We start from the raw sequence: 20,537 nt of genomic DNA, 5'->3' as shown, positions 1-20,537 counted from the left end.
CTCTGAAGCCAGGCACTGACTTCTCTAGCTATCGAAGCCCTACATGACATCCTCTTCCAGGATTAGGCTGTTTCATCTGCACTTAAAATCCATCCTTTAACGTAACTACCTTCCTTTTATTTTAGCTACATCTTCTGGGTCACTTCCTGCCTCACCTTGCACTTGTATGGTGTGGAGATGTTCTTGCCGTAAACCGCAAGAACCAGCTCCGCTAGCTTCCAACCTTTCTTCTGCGGCTTCCTCACCTCTCTGTCTTCATGATATTGAAGAGAGCTAGGGCCTTGCTCTGGCTGTTTGAACTTCTGTCCAGACCATACCAGCAATAAGGCTGTTTTGTTTTCAAATCGTTTGTGTGTTCACCGAAGTAGCACTTTTAATTTCCTTCAAGAACTTTTCTTTTGCATTCACAACTTGCCCAACTGTTTGGTGCAAGAGACCTTTTAGCCTAACTTGATTTTTTCACTAAGCTTATTTCTCCCCCCAAGGAGAGGGGGAGACGGAGGAGTGGCCAGCTGGTGGAACAGTCAGAATACACACAACGTTTACTGAAGTAAGTTTGTGGTCTTATATATGGGTGTTGTTTGTGGTGCCTTCGAACCATGACAACAAGATCAAAGATCACTGATCACATATCACTAGAACAAACATGGTAATAATGACAGGATTTGAAATACTGAATTACCAAAATGTGACAAGAGACACAAAGTGAGCAAGTGCTGTCGGAAAAAGGGCGCCGACGGACTTGTGCGAAGGAGGGCTGCCACAAACCTGCAGTTTGTACAAAATACAGTACCTGTGAAGTACAAGTATGCTTGTACTGGCTCACAGACAAGCACTAATGAAACAGAAAAGGGAAGCCAGAAACTGAGCGTGCACATATGGAAAACTCGTGTAGGACAAAGGTGGCACTGTGTGAAGTAAAGACAGGTTGACCCCATCAGAGAATTGTCACTCTTTTCATTCCAATGCGGGGACAGTGAAAATTTCCAAAGGCCATTAGCAAGGTGAGAACACTGGTGAAGCCCGGATCTTAGGGGCAAGCTCACGTGGAATTCTTAGATAACGCATGACCAACACCTCAGCCAATGACTCATGGGAGACTCAACCCAGCTGTTTCTGCACTTCTTACGATTTAATGTCATGTCTTAGAATCTATGAAATACAGTACGTATTAGCAAAGAAGGCCTCTCTGGGGACTGTTCATAGCATATCATATACTTGGAGCGAGGAGATGAAGTTGGAAATATTATATCCATGACCTCTATTCCTCCAGACCCCATCTGTCAACCTGCCAGAGCGCACCCTCGTTCCAGCACAGAGAAGAGCAACTGAAGCGTACCCAGACAGAAGCTTCCTGTACCAACAAAAACTTTGTCGATTGGTTTAGAAAGAGAAAAATATCAAGTTAGAGAACTTATTTAAAACTTAATGATGAAATGCATTTCAAAAGTTAGTGATCCAGGAGCCTGGGTGGCTCAGTTGGTTAAGCGTCCGACTCTTGATTTCGGCTCAGATGGTGACCTCACAGCCTGTGGGATTGAGCACTGCTTCAGGATTCTCTCCCTCTCTCTGCCCCTCCGCAGCTTGCACTCTCCCTCTCTCAAAACAAGTAAATAATAAGAAGATTAAAAAAAAAAAAAGTTAATGATAAAAATATAAATATGGCAACAAATTATCCCCACACAATCTATATTTTTAAGTAATTTATTTCAATAGAAATATTTCAGAAAACTGTACTTAAATTCATTTTAAGTTAGCTTATGCAAACACACTGAAGATCTCACACTCACATCTGCATATTAAACAGAAACAAAAAATGAGAGAGGAACCAAGCTGCACATCACTCAGGGAGGTCATAGTGCAACTGAGTGCTTCATCACGGGAGTACCTCAGGTTAACTGGGATAAAGAAGAATAAAAATGGCTTGTGTTTTCCTGTATATTATCATCACTGGGATATTTATGCCCACAGATGTTTATCTCCTTTAGATGACATTGTGAGCGAGTTCCCCGGTCCTCCCCACACATACACACTGCACTGGGCTATAAAACAATAAATTTGTCAATAATCAAGATGTAGAAACTCTTGAGAGTCTGGTGATTTATGAGCAGCTACTGTGTCAGACCTGATAAGTCGATGATTACTGGACTCTATTTATGAGTAGTTCTGATAGGTGATATCTTTAGGGGAAAGTTAGTATTTGTTAGTATCTAAAACACAGATAATATTTATGAAAATCTCTCTGGTCTATTAAAAGTCTCATCCCAAAGCACTATATGCATTCCATTCCTTTCATCCCATCACCACTCTGCAAGGCCAGGTGACTAGAATCAAAATTTAAATCCTGTTAATAACCCTTAAGGATCAGTTAACTCTTTAAAGAGGATATCTACTTCTGTATTCTGAAACATACGAGCCCTTAAAAAATGTGAAAATAGCATCTTGACTCAGTTGAACAACAGTCGTTCCACATCTTGCAAGAGTCTCAGAAGCAAAACGTTTCCAAGTTTTGTTTTGACTGAGAAAGCTAGTTTAGTCTCTTAGCTTCCCTTTAATTTAGACATTAGAGTTATTTTCACTTTCCTGCAATAGTATTTTCAAGCAAACAAGAACTGGTAGGTTAAGTGACTGCCTGTTTGTTCTGAGTCTTATTTAAATGTAAGAATGAACCAATCTAAATTTCGCTTTTTTGTCAAAGAGATTATCATTACAAGATTTCAGTAGCTTTAATGAGATTCTCAACAAATCCTTCTGGCTATAATGTATTCTTCTAGGGATTTTCTGAAAGGTCTTTAGAGTTAAATCTATGCTCAAAACGACAACATCAACAACACAAAATAAAACCAAACTCAGCTGGATGGATGCTCTTCAAAGCTGTTCATAAAAGCGCGCATCTAAAGGTTGATTTGGGCGGGTTTCGTTTTAATCTCCCCTGGCAGGAGAGGGGCAGGGAGGGAGCCCGTCTAAAGAAGAATCAAGACCAAGGAGGACAGCAGCAACTGCCTGGAGGCCTGTGTACAGACTGTCTTGCACCTGCTGTGAGAAGGAGTAAGCTGGTGGACACAGGATAGCACACACTCCTGAAATCCGACAAGCAACAGGGCAGAGGATTATCGTCGTATTCGATGCCCTAAAATTGGTCCTCAAATTGTTAAGGCACTGACCAAATTTTCCCCACACTACCACTTGAGACACTGGTATAAGGAAATTGCTTTCAATAACCTGAAAGAGTTTGCATGCACATATCTTTCATTAGAATCCTCGGAACGGGGGAAAAAAAAAAAGAGGTCACTTTAGTCACAAGCCATTTTTAGGGGAGCAAAACCAAAAAGTACTTATTAAATCATTTAAAAAAGGTTGACTTCACGTGGAAAACAATGATCCTCAATGCGATTAAGTAACAATGTTTTTTCTCAAAGCTTAGAAAGAACAGAGTATCACTCTGGCTGTAAAACCATAAATTTACTATGTCTGAAAAAACCAGTATAAAAGAAGAGAGAGAAAATAAAAACAAACCCTAAAAGACCACCGAAGAAGTCAGGTAAACCTCACCACTTGCTTTGGATCGTTTGTCCATGTGACAGCAATACTATAGTTCCACTGGGGCACAGCTGAATTCATCTTCATTTTCAAAAAGAGATCCTTTGAAGCAGAAGATTTCTTTTATTAAAAATTACCTTCTGTTAAGCAACACTGGTACCCTGCATTTGCAGAAGGTAACGGGTTGGTTTAAAAACTGGGTGGAAAGGAACGTGCCTCAAAAAACAAGAAGAAAATCAATAATGGATATATTCTTTTAAGAAGTTAATAGATTAAGTCTACTATTATTATTGATTTCCAATTAATACGACGCTTTATAGTTTTGTTTTCAGCAGTAAAGGTGTATAGTTTACAGATTTAATCTTAAGAAAAAAAAAAAAGACTTCTGCTCAAGTCATTTGGCCAGGTAAATTCTAGTAACCCCAAGAGAGCGACAGGCTAGGCTGTTCTTCGAGGGCCCCCGTGTCAACTAATACACAGTGTAGACACTAGAGACTGTAAACATTCCTTCTGCAACAATAGTGCTCCTTGGGCTCTTTTGTAAGTCACCCAGAAGAGGAATAAAGCCACTTATTAAAACTCTGTAGCTATAAACACCCTAACTCTTGACATACCGGGGGACCCAATACCGTAACAGTCCATACAGAAGGTAGTGCAATAGTCATATGGCATTTTTTATGCAGAAGAAAAAAAAAAAAAGATTGTCATTGAAGCACAGACCTAGGGAGAAAAAAAAATACTCAAATTGTCAGGATCCCTTTTTGTAATGTTTATAAAATTAATAATATTTACATAGTGAGGAAAATGCTATAGGAAGGTGTGTTTGATGAGTTCTCTTTCAATTCTTATAGTTTGAAGATCACAGTAAAAATAATACCTCTGGGGAAAAAAGAAAAGAAAACAAAACAAAACAGCAAAGTCCAAACCCCAGAGGGGGCATGAAACTGAAGCTAGTGCTCTGAAGGCCATTATTATGCAGGTATTTGTATAGTTGTATTTTAAAAACTGATGTTACTTCTGTATGAAAAATAAGCTTCCGTGTTCAAATAAACTGTTAAATTACATGTGCCTCAAATTGTATTTTGGCTAGTATTATATACTACTACACCAGGCAGTATAATATGCCAATATTTATGCTTATTGTAAACTAGCTTAAATTTAAATTATAATGGAATTTCTAATGAGTTGTTCTCGGCTAGGAGAAAAAAAATGAGTGTAATATTGATAGAAATCTCAAGCTTTTGAGTCACTCGTTTACTAATTTATTAAGCGTAGGCTTAATAAGAGAAAAAAATTTCATCTTTCTACTAATAAACTACCTAAATATTTAATATTATTTTGGTGACCTATTTTCTTTGTTTCAATTGTTAGATCATTTGGTGAATTATAGATCAAAAATTCACCTATGCTATTTTAATTCCCTGCTTTCACTGGTTTCCATTTGCTTCAAATGCTAAAATAATCCTCAAAAGCAACGTATAATCTTTTGAATAGACAAATTTGAAGACAGAAGAGCAATGGCTACTTCTACTGCACAGTTCTGTTAAGAGTTTCGGTCAGCCGGAGGCCACAATCCTGTACGGGGACTGTTCACCACATTTGAACGCTACTCTTTCTCTGTGCAAGCATCCCTTAACGTTTAGAGCTGAAAATATCAAACACGTCTTCCAGTTTAGCTCTCTCTTTGGCAAAACTGTGTGATGTCAGGCTCTGACTTCAGTTGCAAATCTCCACAAATATGGTTAACCTACAACATATCTACTTTAGCTTATTTATGAGAACATAATAGTAAAAAATCCACAGGGTTTTCATCCACAGTATTTTAAAAAGCACATACACTGTTAAAAACACTTATTTCTGAAGAGAAATAGACAAATTAAGGAATTTTTAAAAAATGCAAAACCAAAGAAAGATGTGCAAGGTCTATATAGTAATACTGTTGGCTATGCACGTGATATCTTTCTATGTACCTGACGTGGGTTCAGCCTGGGAGGTCGTTAACTGAAAAATCATTTACCACAGGCAACATTTTGCCCTCTCTAGCCTCTGTCACTTTCCACAAAACCAGAAATAATGGTATTTCTAACTGTGCTATATGAGAAAAATATTTGAACTGTTCATATCCTTTCCCAAAAGCTCTTCTACTTTCCTTTGGATAGATTTTTAGCTAATTATTCTGTGGGCAATATTTTCTACTTAATATTTAAGTTTCAAGAGTGAAATATTGATGATTAAAAAAAGTATAAAACTCCCTAAGAATGCAAATGTAAGAAATTTTATGTGAGGCCCAAAGTATTACAAGTTTATTGGAAGGTATCAGTCAAAAAGCATTTCTTACTCTGGGCCACTGCTAAGTTACACAGTGCCCCATGAGCTTACAGCATCTAACACATAGCTATTGTCCAAGTGCCATTTTTTTGTTAAAACTCTAAGGCAGTTCACCTTTGAACTTTTTTTTCTTTCTGCAATTCAACATTTATTCTGGAAATTAAATGTACTGTTGTGTAGAAGAGCTCTCACAAAACAGCTTGGTCAACTACTGATGAAATAATGGTTTCATGGCAGGGACCAACAGTAAGTTTTCAGAAAAATGTTTTTTATAAAGGAAAGTTATGGGAGAAGGAAAGTTTTGATAAACTGAAGATTCCCAGAATCTCAATCTTTCCCCTTTTTCCCTTTTAAAATTATTTCGTATGCCTTATAATAAAATACATACACACATACACATGTGGAAGCTCTTATAAACAAATGTGACCCTGAATCTCCTATTTAACAAAAATAATGAAAATGACTAATAAAAAAAACTGGCATTGTATACATTACACCCTGTAAAAGAAAATATTCTGATGAAATAGCAATACATCACCTTGATAACAAAAATCACCAGTGACTGGCAGAAGGGTTAATTCAATTAACTTGAAAAAAATGTAGTTACTGTAAAATCTCAGAAAAGTTTAGGTTGGGATTACGGTTCTTTCCTAAGCAGATCTGTGGTCCAACAATGAATTCAAATAAAAGGCTAAACTTCAAACCCAGTTAAAAACAACCATGTTTTCTGGAGCCCACTTGAAAGAGCGTCTGAAACAGGAACACTCAGCCTTTATGCCTCCTGCAGGAAATGAGGTTCCCCATACAGTACTATATTTCAGAACTTTAGTGTCTAAAAAAACCTCCCCTCATTCAAAGCAAACCCCACCCCCAACCCCGAACACACCCCAACCACTCACATTGTGAACACGTCTAATTCCTAAACTCTTGCTGTGGGAAAGCCAGTGAGGCTGCAGATTACTGGAAGCCAAAGCAGCCTTTCAGGTAGGCTGCTGGCAGCATCCTACTTGGGCAGGGTATCTTCACACCTCAGTTCAAAACCAGCCCCTCACATGACCCATAAGAAATATGTTTTCCCTTTTTAAAGTGTTTCTAAAAAAGGCGATTCCCCCCTCCAAAATTAGTACAAAGTTAAAAGAAATGCAAATCAGCTATGATCTATCCCAAGCACAGCACCGCCGGAAGAGTCACACGCACTATTTGGTGTTTCATGTTGGTTTCCCTTTCATTCTTTTAAGGCAGTGGTTTCTGCAGGTCAGTTCGGAGAAAAGAAGCGCGGTCCATGGCAGTTTGTTGTGTAACTCCAATTTGTTCTCTGGGAATATCTCACTTCATTCCCTGAAATTAGTGCTTTTTTGGTTCAGAACTCCAAAGGCTGAGACGGAGCCTCTGGGCTCCTCCTGGCACAGAACTGGTTATAGCTGGCGCTTTCATCAGCTCCTTGCTTTTACTTAGGGGCAATAGTTCACCTCGCTTCTTTCTTAGGCTTTTACTCAAAAGTCATCAAGTTTGTAGGAACCTTAAAAATATAAGCATCACAAAACTGATAGTATTTAAAAGTTGTTTTTCAAAGTATTATTTCTTATCTTTTCTTGTCATTTTAAGTAAGCCCAAATATCTCTTTATAAAAGGAATTTGACAGAAGGTACTGCAATCATTTATGAATAATGAATAAAATATGCTAGAACATTTTTGAGAAAATCACTGAGTTAATACGCTCTTTCCAAAAAACTGAAATTGGAACAGGAGAAAGGGTGGAGACGGTGTCTTTCTTGTCTAACACAGGGGCTCAGCAGATGCTTGCTGAGTGAAAAAAATGAATCAGAAAAGAAGTTCGGCTCAAGTAGGGTGAGACTCACACAAATGTGCTTGTTGTCATCTATTTTCTCATTATGTGTATCACCATGAGTTTCTACATTCACATTTTAAAATCACAGGTCATTTTATAATGAACGTTACAAAGAATTTCTTTGTGAAGTCATCATGAAAATACATATGGAAGAATAAAACTTATCATTAGATAAATTCTGATCTGACACTTTGTGACTCTGAAAAAAAAAAATCAACAGGTTACATAATAGTTTGCTGCCTATAGAGTGGATGGAATCAAATTTCATTCCTTACAGAAATCAACAGCAAGCCACGAAGTCCACATTTTAATGAGGAGAAATTCCACAGTAACTCTTTGAAATAGGAATATATGTTGTTTTTAAAAATCAGTTGATGAGTCCTCTAGTCAAGGACTAAAGAGGTTTTCACCATGTTAAAATACACTCTTAACCTTTACTATCAGTTTTCTTATCAGTGTGCTGGGAGAGATACCCCTATTTCAACGGTCCTTTCTCTGTCCTTTAAAACAGCTTAACAGCTCTCACACTTTAGCAATCTTTTCCTGAAAATCCTAGGATACTCAAAAAAAAAAAAAAAAGGTGGGCGAGTCTCCTACACGTGTCATCTTTGGAATGAAAAAATTCCTTAACAATACATTTACAATTGAATTATAAATCAAATACAATACAGGGGCACTTGGGTGGCTCAGTTGGTTAAGCGTCTGACTCATGATTTTGACTCAGGTTATGATCTCACGTTCATGAGTTCAAGCTCTGCACTGAGCTTTGTGCTGACAGCACAGAGCCTGTTTGGAATTCTCTCTCTCTCTCTGAACCTCCCCTGGCTTGTGCTGTCTCTATCTCAAAATAAATCAATAAACTTAAAAAAAAAATTACAATACAAATGCTCAAAAGTGCTTAAAGTACAAATTCTCAGGTCTGGTGATAAAAAACCCATATTTAAATAAAGCATAAGCTCATTTCCTCCTAAGTTCCTTGAATGTGATTTAAGGTGTTGTATTTGAGTCAGAGTCTTCTATTAAAAATTTTCAAATTTCACAGCTTCTATTTATACATTTGCTGCTACTCTAATTCTTCCAAGTATAGAGAAAAATGAATAAAACCCATTTACACACATTTGGTTGACTTTTTCAGCTGGAAGGTCTACTAATATAGTAAAAGAAATTGAACCTTTATGCATACGCTTTCTAGATTAATCTTGAAATCTGAGATTAAAAAAAATGACACTTAATACCTTAAGCACATTTAAAGAATGTAAGTTATGCTGCATTGCACATAACCTTAGTCCAGGCAAAAGGACGTCTGTTTCCTTTATTCTGTCCCAGACACTAACCTGACAGAGGCAAGAAGGTTATCTTTGTTCTAGATCATTTCCTTCTTTTTAAAAAAAATTTTTTTTTTCAACGTTTATTTATTTTTGGGACAGAGAGAGACAGAGCATGAACGGGGGAGGGGCAGAGAGAGGGAGACACAGAATCGGAAACGGGCTCCAGGCTCTGAGCCATCAGCCCAGAGCCTGACGCGGGGCTCGAACTCCCGGACCGCGAGATCGTGACCTGGCTGAAGTCGGACGCTTAACCAACTGCGCCACCCAGGAGCCCCTAGATCATTTCCTTCTTAATGGAGGGTGCTAAAAATGATATCAAATGCTGCTCTTAGTCTTTCCTATATATATCTAAAACGAAAACACTAAGAGAACAAGGCCTATTCTAACAAAATTTAGAAAGACTGGATCTAAAGAATAGAGGTATTTACTTGTTTGACCCTGTGTAGGTCACTTAGCATGTCTGAGACTTAGTTTCTTCCTTTATCAAAAAAGGGGTAATAACTTAGGGCCTGACAGCATAGGGTGAAAAATACTTTTATAAATGATATAAACTTATATAGTGTATTACATTATTCAAAATTAGCTACAGATAACACTTCTGAATTTTGGTACCTTAAGTCAATGGTCTTCAAATATACTCAACTAAAAACTGGTGTATAAAAAAATCTACACATATTTCCATAACTGCAGCTATCTTTATTTCATGTCTGCTCTAACAGTTCATGGTTCAACTTTAGATCTGCAGCAGGGTTTGGGGAAAACAACACCGTGGTTTCATTCTTCTTTGCAGCTACAGCCTCTGAATTAGACCATCTTTGTTTCAGTGAAATAAAAACAAACCCATGGGGTTTTTTGGGGGGGGGGGGTTTCACTACAACTATAGGAACCTGCATCTAGTCAATAGAATAAAGAGGAATCAGAGTCATTTTTATTAAAGTGCCATCTAAATTTACCCTCTCTGGGGCTATATTCCTTTGCCTCTCACTATATTCTACCAACATGGCCTCATTTGCCTATTTTGAACATCTTAAGCTCATTTCAGTTTCAGGAACTTTGAACTTTCTGTTCCCTCTACCAGACCTCTGTTCCCGTTAATCTTCACATGGCTGCTCCTTCTTGTTATTCATGTCAATGTCTTCCGGGAGATCTTTGTGCTCATTCTTTCTTTATTAAATTAAAAAAAAATTTTTTTATGCTTATTATTTACTCTTGAGGGAGTTAGAGCACGAGCCAGGGAGGAGCAGAGAGAGACAGAGAGAGAGAGAGACAGAGAGAGAGAGAGAAAATCTGAAGCAGGATCCAGGCTCTTCACTGTCAGCACAGAGCCCGATGTGGGGCTCAAATTTGTGAACCACGAGACCTGACCTGAGCCGAAGTTGGACGCTCAACCGACTGAGCCACCCAGGCCCCCCTTAAATTTTTTTTTAATGCTTATTTATATTTGAGAGAAAGAAAGAGCATGAGTTGGGGAGGGGCAGAGAGACGGGGAGACACAGAATCTGAAGTAGGCTCCAGGCTCTGAGCTATCAGCACGGAGCCTGATGGGGGGCTGGAACTCATGAACTGTGAGATCATGACCTGAGCCGACTGAGCTACCCAGGTGCCCCTCACTCTTATTTAAAGTTGTATCTAAATATGGCATCCTTTCTTGATAAAAACTCTCAAGAAAGTAGGGATAGAAAGAACATACCCTCAAGATCATAAAGGCCATATACCAAAGACCCACAGCCAGTATCATCCTCAGTGGGGAAAAGCTGAGAGCTTTCCCCGCTAAGGTCAGGAGCACGACAAAGACGTCCACTCTCACCACTGTTATTCAACACAGTGTTGTAAGTCCTAGCCTCAGCAATCAGACAGCACAAAGAAATAAAAGGCATCCAAATCAGAAAGGAGGACGTCAAACTTTCGCTCTTCGCAGATGACGTTATACTGTATGTGGAAAACCCAAAAGACTCCACCAAAAAACTGCTAGAACGGATATATGAATTCAGCAAAGTTGCAGGATATAAAGTCAATGTACAGAAATCAGTTGCATTTCTATAAAACAATAATGAAGCTGCAGAAAGAGAAATCAAGGAATCAATCTCATTCACAACTGTACCAAAAGCATAAAATACCTAGGAATAAATCTACCAAAGAGGTGAAAAATTTATACACTGAAAACTATAGAAAGCTTATGAAAGAAACTGAGGAAGACACAAAAAAAATGAAAAAACATTCTGTGCTTATAGACTGGAAGAACAAATATTGTTAAAATGTCAACGCTACACAAAACAATCCACATATTCAATGCAATCCCTGTCAAAATAACAGCAGCATTCTTCACAGAACTAGAACAATCCTAAAATTTGTATGGAACCAGAGAAAAGACCCTGAATAGCCAAAGCAATCCTGAAAAAGAAAACCAGAGCTGGAGGCATCACAATCCTGGACTTCAAGCTGTATTACAAAACTGTAATCATCAAGACAGTATGGTATTGACACAAAAACAGACACACAGATTAATGGAACAGAATAGAGAACCCACAGATGGACCCACAAACATATGGTCAACTAATCTTTGACAAAGCAGGAAAGAATATCCAAAGGAAAAAACAGTCTCTTCAGCAAACGGTATTGGGAAAACCGACAGCAACATACACAAGAATGAACCTGGACCACTTTCTTACACCATACACAAAAATAAACTCAAAATGGATGAAAGACCTAAACGCAAGACAGGAAGCCATCAAAATCCTAGAAGAGAAAACAGGCAACAACCTCTTTGACCTCGGCTGCAGCAGCTTCTTAACTTGACATGTCTCCAGAGGCAAGGGAAACAAAAGCAAAAATGAACTATTGGGACCTCATCAAGATAAAAAGTCTCTGCACAGCAAAGGAAACAACTAACAAAACTAAGAGGCAACAGACAGAATGAGAAGATATCTGCAAATGACACATCAGATAGAGGGTTTGTATCCAAAATCTATAAAGAACTTACCAAACTCAACACCCAAAAACCAAATAATCCAGTGAAGAAACGGGCAAAAGACATGAATAGACACTTCTCCAAAGAAGACATCCAGATGGTCAACAGACACATGAAAAGATGCTTAACATCACTCATCATCAGGGAAATAAAATCAAAACCACAGTGAGATACCACCTCACACCTGTCAGATGGCTAAAATTAACAACTCAGGGGGGCACTTGGGTGGCTCAGTTTGTTTGGCATCCGACTGCAGCTCAGGTTGCAATCTCCTGGTTTGTAAGTTTAAGCCCCATGTTGGGCTCTGTGCTGACAGCTCAGAGCCTGGAGCCTGCTTCAGATTCTGTGTCTCCCTCTCTCTCTGACCCTCCCCTGCTCATAGTCTGTCTGGCTTTCTCTCAAAAATAAATAGACATTAAAAATAATTTTTAAAAATAAATAAAATTAAATTAACAACTCAGTGGGGGCTTGGATGGCTCAGTTGGTTAAGCTTCCAACTTCAGCTTAGGTCATGCTCTTGTGGTTCGTGGTTTGGAGTCCCGTGTTGGACTCTGCTGACAGCTCAGAGCCTGGAGCCTGCTTAGGATTCTGCGTCTCCCTTGCTCTCTGCTCCTTCCCTGCTCACGCTCTGTCTTTCCCTCTCTCTCTCAAAAATAAACACACATTTAAAAAAAAATTTAAAAAATAAAATTAATAACTCAGGCAACAACAGGTGTTAGTGAGGATGTGGAAAAAGAGTAACCCTTTTGCGCTGGAGGGAAGGCAAACTGTTGCAGTCACTCTGGAAAACAGTGTGGAGGTTCCTTAAAAGATCAAAAATAGAACTACTCTACGACCCAGAAATTGCACTACTAGGTATTGATCCAAAGAATACAGGAGTGCTGATTCAAAGGGACACATGCACCCCGATGTTTATAGCAGCACTACTGACAACAGCCAAAGTATGGAAAGAGCCTAATGTCCACTGACTGATGAATGGATAAAGAAGATGTGATGTGTGTGTGTGTGTGTGTGTGTGTGTGTGTGTGTGTGTGTGTATAATGGAATATTACTCAGCGATCAGTAAGAATGAAATCTTGCCATCTGCAACTATGTGGATGGAATTAGAGTGTATTATGCTAAGTGAAATTAGAGAAAAATACCATATCTCACTCATATGTGGAATTTAAGTAACAAAACAGGTGAATATAGGGGAAGGGAAGCAAAAATAAGACAAAAACAGAGAGGGAGACAAACCATAAGAAACTCTGAAATACAGAGAACAAAGGGGGTTTGCTGGCAGGGTGTTGGGTGGGGGATGGGCTACATGGGTGATGGGTATTAAGGAGGGTACTTGTTGGGATGAGCACTGGGTGTTATATGTAAGTGATGAATCACTAAATTCTATTCCTGAAGTCATTATTACACTATATGTTAACTAACTTGGATTTAAAGGAAAAAAAAAATCAAATGAATAATTTTAGGAGTTAATAAAAAAAATAAAGTGGTGTCTACTCTCATCTCTCCATATCACATAACTATTTTTTACATAGTTTGTATAGTTCTATATACAGTTTTCAGCAGTTCAAATTTTATTTGTTCATTTTTTGGTACATTTAAAAAATTTTATTTATTTTGAGAGAGAGCAGAGAGAGAAGAGAGAGAAAAGGGCAGAAAGAGAGAAGAGAGAAAATCCCAAGCAGGCTCTGCATTGTCAGCACAGAGCGCAACCTCGGTTTGATCTCACGAATTGGGAGATGCTGTCCTGAGGCGAAATCAAGAGTCGGACGCGTAGCTGAGCCACCCAGGCACCCCTCTTTGTTCACTTTTTATTGACTATCTCCTCACTAGAACGTGGACTTCATATCTTGCTGACCACTGACAACAAGAAAAAGCATAAAAACAATACTGTTTTCCCTCTTCATTCTTAAAACTGGTCTCCTTACTTCCCTTTGGAACTGGTTAAACACAGGCCCGTGTTCGGGCCCACCATGAGGATGGAGGCGAGCGGCTCACCTGCTGTCTGTTGCTCTGGCAGGCTGCGCTCAAGTGCTTAAACCACAGCATCGCGTTCATTCTGTTGCCAGCTTGAAACTTGTACGAATTTCCTAAAATTACCAAAAACAAGGGGAAAATAACAAAATTTTAAGGACTCTGACATATAATAATTCAGGCAGATACCAGAGAGCAAACTAAAACATGACTAGAATTCTCAGTTTCAGAATTCTGTGCCTCGAACACCTGATCTTCTGATATAAATAAAAAGAAGAGTTCTCAGTGCTACATTCACATGCTATCGTTAATTCCAAAAGCCACCATTTTGCTGTTTATGAATCGGCAGAGAAGTACTTTTGTCTCCTTACAAGCTCTTTAAAGTGTACCTAAATAAAAGAATTGTTTGGCTCCTCTAGATTTGTGTGTGTGTGGCGGAGAGTGAAGAATATGTTAAGTTTTTACAGGCAAAATACTTTAATATGTTTGACACTTAAACACCAAGTATCTACTGTAATTAGGGATTAATTACCTAACATCAATATCAACTATGCTCTTAGTTTTCGGTTACAGTTGCCAAAATTATTACAGATTGCCAGGTCTACTGAGGGCTTGCTGGGAAAATCTGGAAAACCATGTTTTCCTCTTTTAGAAAATTAGAAATTCATCCATTTTGTGTGTATTTAGAACTTATGCTAATTCAAGACTGACACATAACAAATATATCTTATATAATCGTATATATTAAGGTAATAAACTGAAAAAAGAAAGGATTCATGTACTGAATGAAGCCTGCCCTAAGTTGAGCTTTATTCTCTTTTTTCATGGACCTAAGTTCTTTTTATTTCCCAATTCGTACTGAATTCTATTCTTTCCTTTATAATTGCATTTGATGGTCCAAGAGCCTGACCTTTATTTAGCCATGATAGAGCTTTCCTTTGAGACTTGAACACTCAAAGGACTTTTTCACTTTCAGAAGCAACAGTTTTTCTTCACCAAATGTTTAATGTTCAATAATACTGTTTTACTTGCTGAATTTAGATGCAGACGTTAGATCAACCTGAATAGAAGGCACATCTACAGTTAAGCTGGTCACAGCTGCCGTTTACCTACTTTCTCCTCCCTAACAGAAGGCCATTAGTTCAGATGTCACAAAAACCTCGGCAACTTGGAAATAGTTCTATCAAGCTACACTAAGGGAACTGAAAGAAAATAAAGAATTTGTTAAGTAAACCCAATGAAAATGATCTTAAAATGTAATTTTATGAATAATGTCTTTGGGATTTGGGGAGTAGGGCAGGGACTTTGAATTTAGAATACTGAGTAGAGAGTCCTTAACTCTATAAATCAATCTATTGAATCTCAAATGAGACATTTTGCTACTATGATTTTTTTCTGTATCTAACATATTTGCTTCAGTTTTCACTTAAAATACTATAAAATCCTAAAAGCAGAGTATCTGTTGATGTAAAATACATTCTGAATAAACAGACATCAAAATATAACTGTACAGTCAAGAAGTAAAATTTCAGTGGTGAGTTGCTGCAGTGGAAGATTCTGGGCAGATATGAAAGAATTTCCTGTCTAGCTTCCTTTGAGGTGCTCATCAAGAGCTGGCAGTTGTTAGGAAGGAAGAGCAGCAATCATGTAAAGATCTGTTCTGATGGCTGCCTGTGGTCTCCACTTAGAGATGCACACAGTGGGTCAGGAGGTAGGATCGGATTCTAATTGGCCCACTGTCTAACTTCTCAGATCCACTTGAAAAACTCCTATAGTCAACAGCCAATAATTTCATTTTTAAGTCTCTCTCTACATTGCAAGCAAAGTATTATAAATCATATTTTGAAAGTGATAGGAGTCAACCAATTAATTTAATTAAAAATAATGGAATAAAAATCATTTAGAGGACAACCTCTGTCACATTTAGAACTTAAGAATAATAATTTCAGGGTACAAATGAAGGGGTGCTGCACATATGGCAAATCATGGCCTATAGATTCTCCAACTCCCTCCTTCCCTCCCTCCCTCCCTCCCTCCCTGGTTCTTAGCTCTCTAGGGATTACTTGGGCTTTTAATTTCAAGTTTATGACCATGTAGCAAAGAAAATATGCTTATAATAGATACTGATATCTAAAAATATTGGCATCATTACTACACATTATGTGACAGAAATATTTCCAAGACATAAAACTATACAAACATGTTCCTGGTCAAGTATTCCACTTAAACTAGGTTTTGGCCAGCTGAAAGTTATGTACACGCAGTACCTTAAACCCTAGTTATTCTAATGATTCACCTTTCTCAGAGTCAGTCAGCAAGAAGAGATCTGGGTGTTCTGGGTCATCAGCCATCATCACCATCCATCCTACCACGGATATGTTCTTATTCGATGTTGATTTGAACTGAGAGATAAACAGATAATTAATGGAAACACAAGATTTATGGCTCATCCTAAACAAATCTTAAGAGTGAGCATATTTTCAGTTTCTCCCACTGAGAGGTGAGATTTGTGACTCCATGTTGGTCAAGTCTGCTCACAGCCTTTTACTTACAACTAAACTCCATTTAAGTATGCCCTCTTTAGGTAGTCTCCTACTTTCCAGATTCTTCATAGCTTCAACTCTTTATCAAAGTGTAACTGTCTGAGTCTCAATTACCTAAAAGCATGATCTTTTGCTGGGTTTGGTAAATTCATCTATGTCGTTTTTTTCTGTTCCTTACTATGTTGCCCCTCACTCCTTGCTTATAGGAAACATACCTGCATTTTAATCAAGGTGTTATCTTTTCTCACTCAGCTTTACTGAGATGTAATTAACATACAACACTGTGGAAGTTTAACGTGTACAATGTAATACGGGTTGTTATCTTTTTTTTTTTTTTTTTTTTCAACGTTTATTTATTTTTGGGACAGAGAGAGACAGAGCATGAACGGGGGAGGGGCAGAGAGAGAGGGAGACACAGAATCGGAAACAGGCTCCAGGCTCTGAGCCATCAGCCCAGAGCCCGACGCGGGGCTCGAACTCACAGAGTGCGAGATCATGACCTGGCTGAAGTCGGACGTTTAACCGACTGCGCCACCCAGGCACCCCAATACGGGTTGTTATCTTAAACCTGATGATTTACTAAGTCAGCAATGCTATCAGACAATTCTTAATAGTATATTCTTACTTGTATTTCTCAAAAAAAAGGTATTCTTGGCATGTTTGTTACTTTTCTATTCTTGTTTTTAAAGTTATACATAACATGAAATAAATGTAATGAAAAAAGGGCTGTTATAAAGGAACAGAAAATTAGGTTAATCTCATTCATAAACATAAATGAAAAAATATTAAGTATTGGTGTATAAAAAGCTGATATATATGACAAGCTGGATTTATCCGAGGAATGTGAGGTTGATTTAATGTTAAAATCAACTAATGCAACTAAGTTGGGTTTATTTCAAGAAAGTAAGATTAGTTCAACTTTAGAAAAATCTTTTTTTAATTTATAGAAAAATTATTAAAGCAAATCACCATATTAACAGATTAAAAAGAAAAAATATGCTCAACTCAGCTGATGCAAAATAAAACCATCTGGTAAAATATAATGCAAGTCTGTGATAGACTAGGAATGGAAGAGAAGTTTCTAATTCAATGAAGAGTATCCACCAAGCAAACAAACAAAACCTACATGAAACCCAAACCAAAACAAAGCAGGAAAGAAAAAAAAAATTCCCAAATCAAAACCCTGTAATACACACACTCAAGGGTAAAATTCTAAAAACATTTCAAAATCGGTATCAAGACAAGGATGCCCACCATTGCTACATCCACTCAACACAGAATTTGAAGACTTAGCTTAATATGACAACAAAAAGGAAATAAAAGGTGTAAAAGTAAGGAAGAAATAAAACTGCCATTACTCACAGATGATAATATTGACAAAGAAAATCCACTCAAACCTACCAAATTAATAAGTTTGATTAGCAAGGATGCTTGGAAAAGATCAGTATGAAAGTCAAATGTAATTCTATACACTAGAAATATAATAGTCATTTATAAGAGAGCAATACATGTAACAAGGCATATGGGAAAGTGTAACAGTTCAAAGGTATTCAAGAAGCCATAAATCAACGAATACCATGAGATGAAGAAAAAGGTGTGATTTGTATAGATCTCCCCATTTGATTCTCCCTAAATTGATCTATAGATTCAGTATCATTTCAATAAAAATTTCAATAGGGTTTGGGGTGCCTGGGTGGCTCTGCTGGTTAAGCATCGACTTCGGCTCAGGTCATGATCTCACGGTTCCTGGGTTTGAGCCCCGTGTCGGGCTCTGTGCTGTCAGCTGGGGAGCCTGGAGCCTGCTTCAGATTCTGTGTCGTCTCCCTCTCTCTCTGCCCTTCCCCCGCTCACACTCTGTGTCTCTCACTCTCTCAAAAATAAAGAACATTAAAAAAAAAATTTCAATAGGGTTTTACATGGAACTTGATAAGCTGATTCTAAAATTTATATGCAAGGGCAAAGCAGCAGAAATAGCCAATATACTCCTGAGAACAATTAGGTAGGACCTGCCCTGATAAACATCGAGACTCATAAAGCTACAGTATTTGAGACCATGGGCTACCGGGACAGGGATGGACAGGGCAATGGAAGTTGAAGAGAGCACAGAGATGGGCACAGAGATGCAAACTCATATGACAAGAGTGGGCTCTGCAGACTGGTGAAGAATGAATCGTTCAATAAAAAATGCCAGGAAAATTGGTTATCCATGCAGAAAAAACATGAAGATGAATACTTATTTCTTATCACACCTCTCTCTCCCCCCTCTCCCTCCCTCATGCGTACACACACCTACACACACACACACATGTCTCTGATTCCAGGTAGATCAATGATTTTAAAGCACAATGCAAAACTAAATCCATTAGTAGAAAATACAGAATATCTTAATGATCTCAGGTTAGAGAAGAATTTTGAAAACATGACTCAGAAAGTACTAACCATAAAGGGAAAGATAAATTTTATTACTTTAAAATTAAGAACTCTTCAGTAAAAGACGTCCCAAAGAAAGTTTGAAAAAACAAGTCAAATTAGAAACTGGAAGAAGATACTTGCAACACATAACTACTAATCGATCAGTGTCTAGAATATATAAAGAACTTTCACCAATTCATTAGAAAACCTATCACCCAATAGGCAAAATATTTACCCAGATATTCTGCACAAGACACATGAATGACCAATAAACATGAAAACAATTTCAAACTCATTAAGCAATCAGGGGTATATAAATTAAAATTATGATGTGCCATTTCATATTTACTAGATTAGCCAAAATTTAAAAGCCCGACAAGTATTGTGTTAACAATGAGGAGCCTCAACCTCACTGTGCTACTGGTGAGTGTGTAAATCTATTTGGCATTTTCTTGTAAAGTTGAACATCTGCATTCCTAGAGAACATACACACAAAAATATTCACAGGGCACTGCTAGATACGGCAAAAAACTGGCAACTATCCAAATATCTATCTACAGAATGATGAATACATTATGTAAGATTCATAAAATGGAAGACTATTCAATTGTGGAAAGAAAAAAGTGACAGTTATATGCATCAACAGCGATGAATCTCAACAATATAGTATTAAGCAAAAAAGGTAGTGCTTCAGACTACGTATGTGAATCTATTCAGGTATGGTTAAAAAAAATGTGTTAAGGAAATCTGTAAAGTAAAAAAAAAAAAAAAAGCAGTAATGAATGTAAATTCAGGACAGTGACAGGCTGGACAGAAGGAAGAAGATGCTCTCTGGGAAGATGTAGTGGGTTCACTAAGACTGTTTCTTATGCTGGGTGGAGAGTTATAAAGGCATTCATTTTATTACTAGTTAAAGTGTACATGTACACCACACACCTTTCACATGTTTCACAATTTTAAAGTAATGGGAAAAAGTATGAACACAGCACATTACTTGTAACGACACGGGCGCTACAAAAATGAAAGCTAATTACAAAGTTTTAATACTATCAAAAATGAAATGGGCAATACTCCAGAACTGCTGATTTGACAGCTTATAATTTATGTCAAAGCAAACAGCATGATTTTCCAATGTTCTTTTCCTAACCTTAAAAAAAAAAAAAAGTAACTCAAGCAATGTAAGTCTCTTTGTATAGAGGGCCAAAGCATAGGGAGTAAAAGTGCCCCTTGACCACCAGCTGAATCTCATCCCACTCCCCAAAATTCATCACCGTTCAGGGTGGAGACCTCTGGACCCTTGTCTATGCATTTACACCAAAGACCTTTTTTTTATTATTTTTTTAATGTTTATTTATTTTTGAGAGAGAAAGAGACAGAGACCGAGAGAGAGAGAGAGAGAGAGAGAGAGAGAGAGAGAGAGAGAGAAAGTAAGTGTGGGAGGAGCAAAGAGAGAGGGTGACCTAGAATCCGAAGCAGGTTCCAGGCTCTGAGCTGTCAGCACAGAGCCCAACGTGGCACTCGAACTCACCAACGTTAAGATCACAACCCAAGCTGAAGTCAGATGATTAACCGACTGAGCCACCCGGGCGCCCCACCAA

At 37.9% G+C, this 20,537-nt stretch overlaps 1 protein-coding gene across 5 annotated transcripts in view; it reads right to left on the bottom strand.

The window, feature by feature from the left end:
• RALGPS2 (Ral GEF with PH domain and SH3 binding motif 2) overlaps window positions 1-20,537 on the bottom strand; it is a 201,270-nt gene that overhangs the window by 28,248 nt on the left and 152,485 nt on the right. For 2 of the 5 annotated variants that reach the window (XM_030303428.1, XM_030303430.1), the window contains 3 exons: window positions 16,281-16,386; window positions 14,009-14,100; window positions 1,691-7,387 (listed from right to left, as the gene is read on the bottom strand). In XM_030303428.1, coding sequence (XP_030159288.1) covers window positions 7,358-7,387; window positions 14,009-14,100; window positions 16,281-16,386 — 228 coding nt within the window. In that variant the 3' untranslated portion in view covers window positions 1,691-7,357. Of the gene's footprint in view, window positions 1-1,690; window positions 7,388-9,433; window positions 10,210-14,008; window positions 14,101-16,280; window positions 16,387-20,537 lie in introns of those variants that run through there. The other 3 variants (XM_032591829.1, XM_032591830.1, XM_030303429.1) reach the window with 2 other exon arrangements.

Source organism: Lynx canadensis, chromosome F1 (assembly GCF_007474595.2).
Source record: "Lynx canadensis isolate LIC74 chromosome F1, mLynCan4.pri.v2, whole genome shotgun sequence".
Lineage (NCBI taxonomy): Eukaryota > Metazoa > Chordata > Mammalia > Carnivora > Felidae > Lynx > Lynx canadensis.
This window is presented reverse-complemented; position numbering and strand designations above follow the sequence as displayed.